Genomic DNA, 16,971 nt, shown 5'->3' on the forward strand with positions numbered 1-16,971 from the left:
GCCTCGGGCCCGTCCCGCGCGGCTACGCCGGGTGCGCCCCGCTTCTGCCGGGGTGTAACGTCCCCCGCCGGCAGGGGGGGCGCGTAGCCTGCTGTAAGCTCGTTCCGTCTCTGCCGTCCTGGCCGCTTTAGAGGTAGTTAATACGTAAAGAGAGGTTACGGAAAAGGTTGTCGCTTCAGAGAGAAGTCTGAGTTTCAGACCTTTGATACTGGGTGATATTTTTAAAGGCTTAAGCTAAAGACCTAGAGCTATAGCGGCACGCTTTAAATTTGTCGCCACACGAGTATTGTGTGCCTACGCAGCCCTTGGATTGCGTATCCAACTCGCTATAATTAAAGCTGGCTGTTCTTGAAACTAAATATTGCTAAACAGCAACTTTCCTAAAATGGGCAGTTCGGCCCGTTTTCAGTCCTCCTCGCTCTCCGGTTACCGAGCCTGTTGCTTGTCAGCTTGTCCGCGAGGACGCAGCAGGAGGCCTTGCGAGAGCTGAGATGGCAGTGTCGCCGGCTCTCTCCTCGCCTGACGGGCCGGTCGCCTCCTTGTAGAAGGCCRTCGGGTCGGCGAGGTTTGATTTCCCCTTGGTAAACCCGTGCTGACCGTTCCCAGGCACTGGAAGCTGTTTCCAGGCCGATTTGCCCCATCGCCCTCCCGGGACGGAGGTGAGGCTGGCCGGCCTGTGGTTCCCCAGATCCTCCTCCTTGCCCTTCTTCGAGGCAGCGGCGACGCTTGCTTTCTTCCAGTCCTCCGGAAGCTTTCCCGATCACTACGACCTTTCAAAGATAATTGCCTATAACTTAAATAGTAACCGGGAACAGGCACTGGAATATTGGTCAGATTAGCCAGTCAGCCAACGTAGGAAAGGCTTTTTGTCAGCAACTCAAAATATATTTCCTAGGAACATAATAGTAAATTATCAATGTTTTTCTCCAAAGTACCGTACCTCTCTGCAGGTGTGGTAGCCAGTGCAGTGTTCACAGGAGCTATTGCAGAAATACCACTAAAGATAAATTTTTTGCATGTGATTCTCTTTATTACCCATGAAGTCCTACAAATGATAGGGTTAATTTTTTGCCTTTTGCAGGATTTGTAAAATGAAAGGCTGCAATTTAAATCACTAGTGAGCCTTGATTTAATCAGTTGCTTGAGAGGAGGTTGTTCGATTCCTTTGTTTTGAAGGTGCAAAATAAATTGTGAAGCCAATAAAGTATTTTTTTTTTCAGATATTCGAATCATTCAAATTACTATGGCAATGGCAAGAAATATGATGAGAGCTGTCAGAGTTTTTGAATTTGGTGGCCCTGAAGTGCTGAAACTCCAGTCAGATGTCTTAATTCCTGTTCCAAAAGAAAATCAGGTATGAGTTCTCTGAACTGAAATAATGATATTGAATGATATCCCACCTCTAGTGGGAATTGAGTAAATTATACAAAGCCTAACTTCTTCATCCTGAATTTGTAGCTGTTGATCAGCCTATTCACATACCGCCTCAGGCATCACGTTTAACATTTTTTTCTTTTTACTGTGATATGAGTTACATATTCCATATAAAGGATTTTCTGAAATGTTTTCAGTTCAACAGTAAGCTTTTAATACACTGCTGTGGATTCTAAGTTTTGTATCTTTTTAATTATTATTTAACAAGCATCTTCTTTTTCAGGTATTAATTAAAGTCCATGCCTGTGGGGTAAATCCTGTGGAGACATATATTCGTTCTGGAGCTTATGCTAGAAAACCAGCTTTACCTTATACTCCTGGCTCAGATGTGGCTGGTGTTATTGAARGTGTTGGGGAACATGTGACTGCATTCAAGGTATTTATACTTTGCGTTTTAATTGGGATTTGTTTATGCATCTTCCTTGCATGGTTACTATACTATTGTAGCTATATGTGTTGCCTGTAAGCATTTAACGTAGGGGATTACACCGTCATTGGCTGTTAAAAACATGCAACAGGCTCATGTTAGCAATTTGGAGTCTGCAGACTGAACTGTGGGGAAGTTCTTCATGCTCTGTGTAGCTTGAAGAGTTACAAGGTCTCGGGAAGTGGCAATTCAGTCTATTCCTATAAAGCAATGAGATCTGGTGTACAAAAGCTGTGTTTCAGAAGTATTTCATATAGTATCACAGAAATATTAAAAGTTGGATGCTTTCTGTGTGAGGTAATAATTTCATGCAGAACTGAAAAAACTTCTGTAAAGTTGTGGGAAAATGGGAATAGCTTTTATTTTACTGACTTCTAAAAAAAACCCTGTTTGAATTACATATTTGTTAATAAGTCTGTTCAAATACTTTATTACTCTAGTCTAAAACTCTTGGGACAGGAGAAGGAACTTCTCCAATTGCTAAAAGGTATCTATGAGGTTTACTCAGTTTTTAGATCAGTTCTTCCTTTCAAGTCGTTAGATTGTTGGTCTCAGACAAACTTATAAATTGTAGTTAAAATCGTGTTGGGGAAAAGATACTGGAATTTCCTCACTTCGAATTTGAGTGACTCTTGCTTGAGAAATGACAGATTTGTTACCCAGAAAGATCGTGTTTGTTCATATTTTCTTATCTCATATATCCATTATGTTTGCTTTTTGTTTTTATGAAAATCATGATGATTTGCTTGAATGAAAGAGAGAGAAGGTGAGAGCAATATTTGCTATAGACAAACATCTTGAAAATGCTGAATAGAGGACCAGCCAATTCATTTCATTTGCTTACTCATAATGCTTGAGAAATAGCTGTACTGTCACGTAGATTTCTGCATGGTTGGTAATAACTGAAGTCTGAGGACTGAAATAAATGTTAGATGCACACACATGCGCACACACATAAAGTACACTGAGAGATGTACTTCCTGTATAACCTACTGAATTGCTGCTTTGAATATTCCCTGTTGAAGAACAGTGGCAATATTTAGCTACCTTAGGGTATATTAAGAGTGTATATATATTTTTAAATGAAAATAGTTAAGAACTGTTTCTGTGGTCATTGTAAAACGTTTTGAAGTTTTTCATTTGGAGCTTGTGGATGGAATTCTTTAGTGTTCAGTTTCATTAATGCTAATATTAATGAGGCAGTAGATTTGCATGTTACACTGTAGAGCAGGGGATATAATTATGACCCTTAAATCTAAATATATGGTTTGTGTTGCATTTATTGTGTGTATTARCATGTATAAAAATCCCTGAGATTTTTAACAGAAAAGTTTTTAGAAAAAATAAACTTCTGTGAACTGGTCCTTAATGTTTATTAAGGAAAATATAAGGGAAATTATTAATAATTATTAATAATTTTCTTTCCCTCCCTTTACAGAAGGGTGACAGGGTTTTTACTGTTGATACCATCTCTGGTGGATATGCAGATTATACAGTCGCTGCAGCTAATAGAGTCTTTCCTTTGTCGGATAAATTGGACTTCAAGCAAGGTGCAGCAATTGGAATACCCTATTTCACTGCTTACCGTGCTCTTTTCCAAAAGTAAGATGCCAAATCTAGCTTGTGTATTTTGCTTTTGAATATTTAAAATAATGAAGCCCATACTTTTATTATTCTGTAAAATGAGAGGGGATCAATGGGTATGGAATGATTTAAAGACTTAAGTTAAATTTGTTAAACTGATGGAATTGCCAGGTAACTGTGACATAGAGATTATTGACTGTATTATTCTGTTAAGTATTTCTTGGAAAGGCTCCTTCAGTTTGCATCATGTAATAAAATGCAACTCTTTTCAGTACTCATCAGTATTTTACCTGGGGAGGAGAAATGAGACTAGTTGTCCTTTCTCAGTTGAACTGGCACTACGCTGTAGAGCAGACCCATGTGTTTACTTTGCGAGCCTCTGCCGGAGTTATTAACACACTACAGTTCTTGTGTATGTGGTCCAGTCTGTCGCTGCGGAACAGGATAATGAGTAGAAGCCAGAGTCCCTTGTCAGCTGGATGAGAGTTGGAAATCTGGTTTAGTGTGGTAGAACAAATGAGCAGAGCTGGTGTGGTTTATTTTAAGATCTGGAACAGGTGAAGATCTTGAATCAGGTTTCAGTATCAGGCTGTTACTTGCTGCTGGTTGCATGATGGCTTAATTTACATATTACTTAAATTTATGAATTKTATGGTTTATACTGTTTCCTTGTTCATTCTGTGTGAAACTAGTGAGAAAGAAGGGATTAGATGTCACTGTATGTAATCTGATATTTTATGATTATTTTATTCATAGTAATTTGTTTTGTCATTCAGAGGACGTGCCAAAGCAGGGGAAAGTGTGCTAGTCCATGGTGCGAGTGGGGGAGTAAGTATTTCAAGAATCTGCAAGTTACAAGAAACATTGTTTTCTGTCTTTGTATCTGCTTTAGGCTGTGATGTGATTTACATTCGCATCTATATCAAGAAGCTGATTATCAAAATTAGGTTTTCCTTTCAGATGCTTTAGGATACTTCTTTTTTTAAAGCAGACTGTGTTTTCCGAAGTAACTCTATGAAACTGCTTGAATGGTTGCATAAGGCCACTAATGCAGAGGGGTGCATAGTAAACATACTGCTGCAGTTGAAAGTTGATCCAGAAGCTGTATAGCCAGTCTATCTCAAACAAAGCGAAGAGCAAAAAGCTGCAGTTTTAAACGGGTGCAAGATGTTCTCAGTTCTCTGAGTAGTCGTCACTGGTGCATAACTACTATGCCTTTCTGAGATATTTTTTATCTATTGGCTAACAGCTAGCTGCACAGGGAGAGATACTGGAATATAAAAATTCATGTCTGAATAATATGTGAATTAGGCATCTAGTTCCCCTTTTTTTCACGACAAGCTAATTTCAAAACTCTTTACTATTAAATTACTTTCACACAACATTCTAGTTTGTCTTCCATATTCTGCACTTTCTTGCTCAACTTCTGCTAAAGGACAGAACAGCTTTTATAAACTGGTCAATTTTCCTGAATTATTTGGTTGACGGCAAAAAGGCGATKGTGACAGTCAAATAGGAGGAGGAATTCAATCTCTCTGTCAAATACTGGAACGGCATTCAGCCTGGTAGCCTCTTTTTTTCCCCAATAAACTAAATGTAGTGTTTCTATTCTTACCTACTTTATATGCCTCTGGAAAAGATATCTTAAATTTGGTTTACAGAGGCATATTGTGCAAATCTGTTTTTCTGTGGTTTTGTAACCTTTGTTATGGAAATATTTGCAGAAGCAGTGAGAAATGTCTAGGTTTGAAGCATATACTGAAGTGAAAAGACAGTTTGTGCTCCATCTTTTCTTCTTTCAAGTGATGCTGATTTCCATAATGATCCTTAAAAATGTGCCTCCTTTTGAATTTTTCACTGAAAATTTTGTTCTATATTGAAACAGCCTGACGTATTTTAATTGATGGTGTTTGCTTTTTCATTTTGTTGAAAACTGATGATGTGCTGTTGAAAAACAAGTTCACATTTGACGAACAGAACAGGTTGGTTAGAGCCTGGCCAGACATGGGGGACTGTGACAGGTCATGGTGGATTTTTTCCAGAAGACTGTCCCTTTACCCTGTGTGGTACTCACATGCATAAGTTAAGTTTAAATAGCAGAGCCACAGAGTGGAGTTTTTGTGGTCTCCTTTGCTTATTTATTTTTTAATACCAAAAATATAAAAATGTACATATCTTAACATATCCTGGAGGAGGTATCGAGCTGTACGGTTGGTACAGTGGGCTGCCAAATCTATAGCTTCAGGAAGCTGGCAGTTTGAGACTAAATCCCAAAGAGGCAGTGTGCTTTTTTTCAGTTTCTTCCTCGTTTTGTTTTCACATTCTGTATGCCATGGAAACTAAGCAAAACCAAGAGGTGTCACTGGTGTGCCTTAAGGGATTGTAGATGCCAAAGTCAGGTTTTTATGCAAGCATCCCTTATCTCTGAACATCTTCTGAAGGATCAGATGGGCACAAGATTCTGAAAATTTGGTTTCTAAAGGTATCATTTAATCTGTTTGTGAAAAATGCAGAAGTAGTGTTAATAAGATTTGTGCTTGCAGATTTTCTTTGCAGTGTGTAATGCTGGTATCAGTAACAGATGATTCTGGGAAGAGAAGAAGGTGCAGACTGTTTTCTTTGGCTTTATACGTACAAATATGTATGTTCCAACTTTAACAGGCAACATTCTACATGGATTTGTATAAAATGCTGATAGCTATTTAAAAAACCCCCTTCATTGTGCCTATGAAAACACCTTTTCTTTTTTAAAGATTATTTGGCTAGCCTTAACATCCAGTTTACTTATTGTGGGGGGGAAAAAAAAAGTTCCCAGGCCAAGTTTTTAAATGGTTATGTTTCAAGTTGCTGGTAGAATATGTTAAATTTAAAATAGAGAAGGAGATATTAAAGAAAGAGATGTGACTTTTTTTGTCATTTCCCCCCCCCCCCCAGGTGGGAATAGCAGCATGTCAGATTGCCAGAGCTTGTGGTTTAAAGGTTTTGGGTACAGCAGGAACTGAGGAAGGCATGAACACGGTTCTGAGGAATGGTGCTCACCAAGCATTTAATCACAGAGAAGCTAATTACATTGATAAGATTAAGGTAACTATGTAAGGTTAAGGTAATTATGTATCATACCTAGGTGATGTAATATGTATTTTTTCTTATTAATGTTTATACAATGTGAAAAGCTGTTTGCTGAAGTTTTTTTAAATGGATTTATGTAGGAGTAATAGTATACTGCCTTTTTCATTTCTACACAATAGAAAACTTTTCCAGGCTGGAAAATCTGATCTTTCTTCTCAGATAAGGGCATTTAGAAACTCATCCATTTCAGCAAATCACAGTATGATAGCATATCAAAATATGGTAAACTTATTAGCTGTCAGTCTTAGTATAAAGGCTGTATATGAAATCTAAATAATGAACTATAAAATGTGTCATCAGTAGCATAAGAAATATGCAGAGGCACCCAAACATTCATTGGAGTGATTTTAATAATGTATTATATCCTATATAGGAATACACAGGGACGAAAGGAGTTGATATAATAATAGAAATGCTGTCTAACGTCAATCTTGCTACTGACTTGCATCTGTTGTCTTATTCAGGAAGGGTGATGGTGAGTATTTTCTGTCATTGACTTGAGTTTGCCTATTTGGCAATCCAATTCAACGATTTTAACTTAAACTGTATTTTAATTGGCTTGTAACAGGTTGTGGGCTGTAGAGGTCCTATTGAGATAAATCCGAGAGACACTATGAGTAAAGAATCTAGCATAATAGGAGTTGGTCTGTTTCTTGCAACTGAGGTAAGAAAACAATCATTTTTATTTTAAAGAATGTCATGTTGATCTATACTAATACCTTATTATTTCTGGTTAAAATAGTTTATTTATTTTAAAAAACAGGATAATTTAAATAAATGTAAATAATTTTTGTTCTTTACCTTTTGATTTAATCTCAGAACCTCATAAAATATTTTTGAGTTGTAAAACTTGGTTTAATGCTTACATAATTATTTAATACTCCTCTAAAATGCACAGACCTTATGATAAATGTTGTCTTTATTATACGTAGGAGGAGAGAAATGAATGTGCAGCAGCAGTCCTTGATGGTATAGAAGCTGGCTGGCTGAAACCAGAAATAGGCTCCGAATATCCATTGGAGAATATAGCTAAGGCTCATGAAGACATTATTCATAGCAGTGGTGCTAGAGGAAAGATGGTGCTCCTTCCATAAAGTCTTTTTCCATTTTTTTTGTAGGTGTTCTAATTGCACCTTTGCTTACATGATTCATTGAACATATTTTATAAAACATACTGTTGATCAGGTTTGAGAGTAACAGCAGATGGTGACTTGCATATATTTCATTAACAATCTATTCTGTGATTGTAATAAACAGAGTTGCGTATACTTTAAAAAATTTTTGTGGCTTTTTTGGCTGATATGAAAATAGCTTTGCTGGCATAGCCTTGTGACAGAGGGGAAACTAATACCTAAGCTAGAACTTGACTCAATGCTCTACTTGAAACTATGTTCAGGCTGCTGGAAAGCAGTAGGTAGTGTAGAATGAAGCTTTCAGCCTGCATTTTTAAGCAGACTGAAAAATGCATATGACTAGGTCTCTGTAGATTCTTTAGCCACAGAATTTTCTCATTCATCTTTTGTCACAGAATTTATTTGGAATCATAACTTTGAATATCAAAACAGTTCACTTTCCAGCTCGAATGGTGTCTCTCAAATATGCATTGTGTGTAAACAAAGGCAGTTTTATTTTGCTGTACTTGACTTCATATCTGAGGTGTAAGTGTCCTAGTTTAATCCAAAGGGACAATAACTCTGAAACTGTGCCAATATTTGCTACTTTGCAACTGATCATSTTGGCAGAAACAGCTGATTCCTTGATGGGAAAATGGCTGGGTAGAGGGGACTTCAATTCTTTCTGTAGCCTTTTTTAAACTTAAAGTTACCTGAATCCCTGGCTACAAAGAGAAGAAAAGAGGCTGCACTGCTTTCATGAGTATCAGGAATTCATGCTATCTTCATAAATGGAAAAGGCTGTACTCCAGTGAGATCTTAGTATTTGACAATTCATAGCTATTACTACAACTTTCAGCAGTTGTCTCAGAATGATATGGAGATGAATGGAGCTWGTTGTTTGGGCTTTTTTCTTTTCTTTTTTTTTTTCTTTTCCTCTCTCAATACTGTTGTTTAGGACTAGTCCTAGAATTGTTATAGCCATCTTGGTTTAATTGCCAGTTAGTGCTCTTGGCAGGAGATATCAGTATTAAAATATACTAAATGTTTAAATTTTGTTTTGCTCGTTCATGTTAGCTGCATTTCCTTTCATGTTTGAGTAAATGAGGAAAGAGTTGCCCTGCCAATTTCCCAGGGCACATTAACAAATTTGTGCTAGTCATTAGTAATTGCAGTGCTGGTCCAAGGCTTATGGAAGGAATTACAATACTAGGGCATCAGAGATGATAGCCACTGATTATCAGCAGCACAGGTCTTGGATCAGCATAATTACATGCTGCTGTTGGCCTTATCAAGTGCTTACAGTATGTTCTACCTTTTTGAATGTCTCTGAATCCTTAAATTGCTGTTTCTCTGCGATGTTTTGCATGTCTAAGGCATCACTTGGAATCTTTCCATGTTAGTTATAAACATCAAGCAATCTTGGACTGTTTTCAGACTTTGTTACTGAGATCTTGCTTCACAGTTTCTCTTATTTCTCAGCTGAGAGCAGTGTGATATGCTAGAAGAGGCTCTTTCTCTAAAATTTACACACTTTTAACATTTGGTATAAAATCTGTTTGAATTCTAATGGGTAAAATTAGCATTATTTGTTTTGTACATATGGTTGACCTATCCTTCAGATGACACAAAGTTGTTACAGTATATTGAACTGGAAAGCTGAGGTTAAAGATTATTTTGATAGTTGATCATTGATAGTTCTTTAGATCAGTGTTGGTTTTTAGAAATAATTTTCTTAAATTACTCCCTGTGAACCTCTTTAGACATGATACTGTGCAATATTTATAAATGTATTATAAATATACTAAGTCAAAGAGAGGGCCCTGCTTAGTTATGTAATGAGATATTTTAAGGGTTTTGGACAGCTTTTTAATAAAGATGCAAACAAAACCTGCTAGCCTACATGGACTACTTTCTTCTTAACAGAGTCTGCAATCTCTTGATATTATCCAGAAGAAAGACTAGAGTCCTGTCAGTGCAGGGACTGTGAAGAAATACTACTTGTTTGAAATTAAACTTCTGCCTTAAGTCAAGTTTATTTTCAAATGCAGGCCTGCCTTCCACTTTTGACATGAACTTTGTATTTTGGGTAATGTATTTTTAAACATCAGATTGTAATAAATAAATGGAAATGACCTTGCAGCAAGGTAGCCATCAGGCTTCTTGCCAAGCTTTCTTCTGAACAGCTTCTTCCTTGTTATCCTCTATAAAACCCTGGTTAGTGCCTCACTTGTCAGGGACAGGGTCATTCCTTTGAACTCTGCCAGATGTGCATACAGCTTTCTGATTTTTCATGTTAATTGCAGAAAAGTGCAAAATAGATTGTTGTTCCAAATACAGTCCAAATAAAGAATGAGAGTGTTTGATATGTTGACAACTTTTGCACTCAAAATACTGTTTGATATTACAGGCACTTCCTTTTAATGGGATAATTCTCTAATGAACAGCAAAGTCATCACCTCCAGAATACTTTTCTCAAGGATAAGGGTGAGTTCTTCTGTTTCTTTGAGGAAGAGTGAGTCCTTACTAAAGAGGCTTTTCTTGTCCATGGAAGTTACTTGCTTTGTAACGTTCAGTCTGGATTTGTTCAGCGTTATCGTATTATAAATCAGCGCATGTGCTCTGAATCYATGTACAATTTCCTCGGAGCTCTCCAGGTTCATAACTTCATCGCACTACCATTTTCTAAGTTGTGATTTCTCTGAACAGGCACTCCTTTCTGCTAACATTTTGCTTAATCTAAAYGAAGAAAATAATTGAAAAAAAAACATTTGGAGTGTCTAGATATTTCCTCTCTCTGTGTTTTGTTACTAAAATATTAAGGTAACAGAGGACCCCACAATCGGTCTCTTCATAAGCCCCTCACTCAAATTTTAATGTTGTGTTTTAGTGCTTAACAGACCACAATTGTTTGAAGTGTGCGGTTGGGAGAAATCAAATCCTGACTCACTAATCATCTCTAGGCCCTAAATTTATTAGTTATTTTACCTGTGTGTCCTCTGGGAACAATTGTATCATTAAAAGAAAAATCTGTGCCTGATCTCTGTTTTTGTAGGATTTTTTTTTCTTAGAATAGTTGGAATTGAAATATTTTCCAAGCTTGTAGACATATTAATGTCTGAGTACTAGGTATATTAAAAAAAGTCTTTGAAAATTCTGGGCTTCTTTACAGAGAAAATGTTGCAAGTGATAGCATCTGTCTGCTGCAAGATCCTCCTTCTTACCAAGAGACTTCCCATTGGAGGAGACCAGGAAGAGGTGGATCATTAGAATTGTTGCAGTCCCAGCTTGTTTAAAACCTTTATCTCGGAAAGCATCCAGTCTTTGTACTTGATTTCTCTTGTACTGAATTATGCAGAGAGATGCAAAATACTGGCTTGGAAATGAGATAATATAGCTTTATTTCCACCTGCCAAGTGCAGAGAAGGATCTTGATATGAAGCCTGTAAGGGGGTCTAAAGATTGATAGTTCAGTGTTTTATGTGGTCTTCTCCACCAGCTGTGTCCCTTGTGCTGTATCTGCTAAATTGGTGAAAGTATTTTTGCACCCTGTTTATGGTGGAGTATGTAAGTAGATGGAAATCAAGAGAGAATCTGTTTTTAAGGCTCTAGCAAAAAGACTTATTTTTGTCATTGGAGTGGATTTGGGTAACGACAGTTGAAGTATGCGTGTTCACGCTACTTCTAATCTAGCTAGCATAGTTAATGAGACTATTGCAGAAACTTCTTTGCCCAGTTGCTTGTTATTTTTTAATCTCAGAGACTGTGAGATTAAAAATAAACATTGATATTTATTCAAATAGTTTAATATCTATAGGCATTTTTCATATTCTTAGTTTTAAAGTTAGCTTTACTGAAGGTCAGTTTTGGGTTATCAATCAACTATAGGAAAGCCTGGCATCAGATTTGTTTGTGGCATCTGTCCTTCAGCTGCACCTGGTATTTCCATCACTTCTCCGAGTTGGGAATTGGGACTCAGACTTGAGACAAGTGACATCCTGGAGATAAATATGTGGTTGTGTAGATTGTATTGCGGTGGGTTTGGTGGTCATGAACGTGAATTTGTGGGCAATAACTGGGTAACTAGCACAAAAAAGGAAAGACTCTCTTTACACTCAGACTTATGAAACTAGTTTTATTAGTACTGATGTTGAAAGAGCAAGGTCTCAGTTTCAAGGAATGTTTTTGCAATGTAAGGTTAAGAAATGTGCAGTAATCTCCAAGGAAGACTTACTTTATCTAACATCAAGTTGGTCCCTGTGTAAGTGCATCTCCTGTGTCCTAAATTAAGTTCTTAGCAGGTAGGAGACCATTCTAAGTTCAAGATTCAGTTTTGCAATGTCAGGCTATTTCAGATGAGGAAAGTGGGGTTTTGTTTTTTTTCATGCCTTGTTAGTTTTACTCAGTACTGCTACTCATATGATTTAAACTTACCAGTGAATCTTTTTTTCTTTTTTTTAGAATGACATAAATGGATAGACATATTGCTATACATAGATATACATATTTTTTCCAGCAATATTAATTCAACAGTATCTAAGTAAGTAATATATTTGTATTTCTGGTGGAGGTGGGTGATGATAAGATACTACAACTTTAAATCTTGTTATTAAACACAAGACTTAAAGAGCATCCTGGGTTACTGAAATTAGTGCTCRTATCTTTCAAGCAGTTTGTCGTATAATTGCTTTTGTGAATTTCCTGAGCTCTGTTTTCTGAAGTAGTTAGTTTAGAATGCTATTTCTTCTGTGCAAATGTAAGTGTGAGGTGGTTTAGCTATGTTGGGTTAAATAATTGTTTCAGGATGTTATAAACCTTCTGGCAAGTTATGTATGCTAATAAGTTTAGGTTCTATTTGGATCACGTTTGTATCATATATCAAGTCCCTTCTCCTGTTTTTACAAAACACAAGGATACATAATTTTGCTGCTTGCTTTTACAGCATACAGCACTCCTACATTAAAGCCATTACATCAAATGGAAGATTGTTTTGCCGGGGGAGAAGACTAAGAGTATTTCTAGACTTAATGTTTACAAACTAATGTTTCAGTAAATGCTTTTGGAAATAGCTGGTAGCAGAGAGAAGGATTAGGAGAATTCAACTGTAGTAAAACAATAATTTGGTACCCTGCCTCCTAATCCCCACAGGTACAGTAGGATATTTCATTCCTTAATGCTGTGCAGATGCCCAAATGAACAGAAAGTGTTTCCTTGTCTGTTGCACTTTTTGTAGTAGTAGGGAGCTTCATCTTTACTTATTCTGAATTTGAAGGTTAAAGAATGATTACTCTAGCGTGAGCAATATGGATAAGTAATTTCCTAGCTGATTATTCAGCTAAAAGATGCTGATTATTCCTATTCATTCAGGCGGAATGCAGTTTGAGGTAGTGATTGCATGTAGGAAATCTGCATTTCCCCCTCGAGGACACTGTTGGAAAAAGTTATACTTTGCTTAATGTTAAGGTACTAAATAGCAGGTAAGAGTAACAATTAATAATGGATATAACTGTGAAGATGATGTGCAGATCAATAATGTACAGTTTCCTTATACACTGTATGCTTTTAAATATTATTATTATTTTTAAATTTGGGATTTGGGCTTTGTGTTGAGAATCTGGAATGCCAATGCCAACATGTACCAAAGACAGCAAAAGTTTTGATTTGCAGAGCAGGTAGAAGCATCTAATTACAGGTACAAAACATAGGATGGGTTAGGGCCTCTATTAGAAGTTGCCTTTTGGATCAAASTAATTCACTCTAACTTTTAAATAGGTATTGGAAAGTGGCAGAGTTGTTTGTCTGTGTAAAGCCTGGGTTGCTGTGTGCAAACAGAATAGCTGAATGGAGATTGTTCATGTAAAACAGTCTGAATGCAAATGTATCAGCATTGTTTGAAAACATGGTGGTCAGGGTATATGATGTGACAACTAGACACAGGTCTTAAAATGCATGTATCAATACTGCAGCTTGTTTTCCCACCAAAGAATGACCAGGCTATTAAACAGCTTTCAGCTACAGAGGGGCAGGGGAGGGCAGGGAGGAATAAATCTTCTTTCTAGGATTCCATCCCTAAATAAATTGAAGAATCTTGTCATGTTGTGTTCTTGAGGAATGCTCATGAATTCCTTTATAAACAATCACTCACAGTATGTCACCAAATGCATCTCTGAAGGCTAAATAATATTTTGTGCTTGCTAGCACTTCATATATTCAAAACATGGTRTAAAAAGCAGTTAATCCTCTTGCAGCCTCTGAAATAAGCAAATATGATTATCCTAATTTTACAGAAGGGTGAATGGAGACCCATAGCCAGTGCTGCGATTAGAAGCAGGGAGTTTCTAAAACTAGAAAATACCAATTTTAAAACATTTCAAAGCAAAAAATGTCTGTAATTTCAAGAAAGCAATTTGCTGACACTTTTGCGCTCAGACCTATAGTCGAGCATCTTGCAACCCCAGTGGCAAGGCTAGCTTCATTTGGTGACGGGGTATCAGACTCTCATAAACATTCTTTTCATCACAGTTCACCGAACTCTAGTATAATGCTTGTGAGGTGACAATCTCTTAGTTGAATGTCTGTCACACACAGAAACTCTGGAAAGAATTGGGCACTCTGCTCGTGCTTGAACAGTGTTCATTTAGGCTATGTAAAGTTTTTAGAGAAGGCAGTAAGGWATGTAAGGGTTGGGGGAGGAGAAGAAAGGGTTGGAGGGAGATGTCTGTAGTAACTATCTGAATTACTGTCAGTGGGATGCAATTGTTCGCTGCTGTTCTTGACCTGTGTCAGCTTGTTACATTCAGTCGTATTGGATTTTTATTACAGTACACAGCAGCATTCAATTCGCACGTTCCTCTTGAAAGCGATGCTGTTATTATCATTGATGCGGGGGAGCACATAATATAGGATGTGAAACTTCAAGAATAAGTAAGAAAAATGGCAATGCCATGTAGATAAATAGCAAAAAGGTAGTAAAATCTTTAAACCTACAGGTCTCTGCTGTATCAGCAATGCTTATTTTTGACGTCTCTTCTAATTTTTGGGCATGCCTCTGTGGAGTGACAGGAAAACAATAGCGAAATAAACTTGCATGATTGTTTCCAGACTTAGTAAGTGGGGTGCACAGGATTATAAATTGTCAGAAGTACTGCACAGAAGGTCTCTTGTTAGGATCCCAGTTACTGAAGCTATCTGTTTGTGGAGCTCAGGGAACTTTCTTTATATTAAGCAGAATATTAAAAGGAAGCACTTCAAACAAATGTATTGTTGTGTACATGCTTCAATAGGTAGCATTTACCCTTTGCTTGGGTCAGGGAATCCACTGAGACTAGAATATGGGAGTTCCCAGMAACCAAAAGGCTGCATCGATCTGATTAGAGATGGATCTTTCTGACTATTACAAGCCTTGATTTGAAGATAGATTTTTTTTTTTTTTTAATCATAACTACTTTTTCTCAAAGATGTGCAGGTTCACTAACCCAGAGACATATTTCTCTTGCTTGCAACATCTTCTGGTTAGATATCCCAGGCTGTTCAGGAGCAACATCCGCATCCTGGTCTTTTATTAGTTGAGCTTTAAAATGAACTATTGTTTTCTTACTTGAAAGTCCTTTATATAGTCCTTTAGTTTCTAGCATCCTGTCCTCACTAGTGCCCCTTCAGTTGGTCGGGGGGTGTTACATGAATGAGAATTTTATTATTTATGCTGACTCCTCACTTGCTTAGTGCTGCCTCTGTATTGTAGCTAACTTTGAGAGAGAAAATTCAGAGCAGAGTTTTCTTGTCTGYACATGTTGCTGCTGTTAGCAAGGGTAGTGTTTGTTTCAGGGTTTCTCACCAGAAGGTGTCAGAGTAGTTCTATCATTTTGTTACACTGCTAGCTTTGCTGTGCAAAGGTAATCTAGCAGAATAAGAAGGCAAAATTTAGACAGTTATGGGAAGAAATGTAGTATAACAGTGAATTCTTTTGACTGCATCACATGAGTGGAAGGGGGAGTTTTAATATTGGGGAAAAAAACAATGATGTGGTGAATCAAAATAAGGGCTTAGCACTGAACACAAAGTACAGGAAGGAGTGGGGAARCTGTGGGGGCGCTCTCAGGCTGCAGGTGAGGGATGTGCGTTGGAGAGATCCAAGTGTGTTGCTGGTGGTGTTATGGATCTTAGGCTGGGGTGTAGTTGCAATAGTGTAGGATATCGCCACCTCTGGTGTGCCAAGYGGGGGGGCACACGTTTGCCCGTGACTCAGCTATGGAAGTCCAAGCCATATCAGTGCAAACCCCGTTTGCTGGTGGTCTGCGAGTTGGAGTGGTTGAGACCACTCCATGAGACTATGGGTGTTTCAATCCGCTCTCTATTACAGAGACACTAATGTCCATGGGAGGGGCAATCGTCTGGGCTAGGTAACCTCCAAAACTGCTGCAGCTAAATTTATTAGCGCCCTTATTTGCCAGTTCCTTCATTTCTGCATAATCATTCAGGTGTATCTGGCAGTGTAAGCCACCCCATCTCCAGAGAATATGTCRACCTAGAGAAGCCGTGGTGCAGTTGTCCTTTTAGGGCATGTCCCCTCCCTTGAGGAGAGGGGAAGGGAAAAAAACCCAACAAACCAAGGATGGAGCAGGAGGCGAGGATGAGGATCCCCAGAATGGCATGAGGCAGAATCATGCTTCCAGGTGCTCTACAACAGCCGTTCCGAAGCTGTCCGCCTGGCTACCGCTGAGCAGTGGGAATGGCTGCAGAGGTGCCGTTTGTGCCGGCCTTCCTACGTACAGAGGAGGGAGTCTTAGGTTCAAAACCCGCAGCTTGGGCACACGTGCCAGTGCGGGAACTGCTGCTGCAGCTGTTTCTGAAGGAGAGAAGACGGGGGTGCTTCTGAAAAGCATTTGACGTGTGTTAATMTCCTTGTACCCCAAAGAAATGCCGCCTTTTCTCATCACTCTCTAGTAATTAACGCTGCTCCCTCTCTTTTGTAATCCTGGGGGCCCCTGTGTGTGTTCCCAGCTCCATCCTGTGCTACAGCGTGATCCAATAAGTTAGTGAGACTTAAGTAAAGGGTAGTGAAGATAGAAATTYAGGAGGACATTAAAGTCCTTGACAGCTGCTTTCCTTACAAAAGGCAATTAAATACTAAGTGCAGGTGGCGAAGAGCATGGAAGAACTGAAGACAGTAAAATCCTTTCCCGTGCTGGGGCGGGTGAGTCGGGCAGGGAAGCTGTCGCTGCTCGTAGTCACCCCGGGCCCCGTCAGGCCGTGGCGGGCGCCGAGCGGTCTCCGCGGGGCGGCTCG

General features: G+C 38.4%; 2 protein-coding genes across 6 annotated transcripts in view; both read left to right on the forward strand.

Annotated features, from left to right (window-relative positions):
- CRYZ (crystallin zeta) overlaps positions 1-11,122 on the forward strand; it is a 12,633-nt gene extending 1,511 nt beyond the window's left edge. The window contains exons 2-11 of one of the 5 annotated variants that reach the window (XM_026074537.1): positions 1,221-1,354; positions 1,658-1,810; positions 3,300-3,463; positions 4,222-4,273; positions 6,380-6,529; positions 6,948-7,049; positions 7,143-7,238; positions 7,507-7,688; positions 10,097-10,173; positions 10,859-11,122. In XM_026074537.1, coding sequence (XP_025930322.1) covers positions 1,221-1,354; positions 1,658-1,810; positions 3,300-3,463; positions 4,222-4,273; positions 6,380-6,529; positions 6,948-7,049; positions 7,143-7,238; positions 7,507-7,668 — 1,013 coding nt within the window. In that variant the 3' untranslated portion in view covers positions 7,669-7,688; positions 10,097-10,173; positions 10,859-11,122. Of the gene's footprint in view, positions 1-6; positions 134-1,220; positions 1,355-1,657; positions 1,811-3,299; positions 3,464-4,221; positions 4,274-6,379; positions 6,530-6,947; positions 7,050-7,142; positions 7,239-7,506; positions 9,815-10,096; positions 10,306-10,858 lie in introns of those variants that run through there. The other 4 variants (XM_026074540.1, XM_026074538.1, XM_026074539.1 and 1 more) reach the window with 4 other exon arrangements.
- A 614-nt stretch (positions 11,123-11,736) lies between these two features.
- Positions 11,737-16,971, forward strand: part of ERICH3 (glutamate rich 3) — a 56,496-nt gene continuing 51,261 nt past the window's right edge. Inside the window, exons 1-2 of the mRNA XM_026074479.1 lie at positions 11,737-11,765; positions 12,203-12,226. Of these exons, the coding sequence (XP_025930264.1) occupies positions 11,737-11,765; positions 12,203-12,226 (53 nt within the window). The remainder of the gene's footprint in view (positions 11,766-12,202; positions 12,227-16,971) is intronic.

The sequence above is a fragment of the Apteryx rowi genome, unplaced genomic scaffold (genome assembly GCF_003343035.1).
Source record: "Apteryx rowi isolate R43461 unplaced genomic scaffold, aptRow1 scaffold_39, whole genome shotgun sequence".
Classification (NCBI taxonomy): domain Eukaryota; kingdom Metazoa; phylum Chordata; class Aves; order Apterygiformes; family Apterygidae; genus Apteryx; species Apteryx rowi.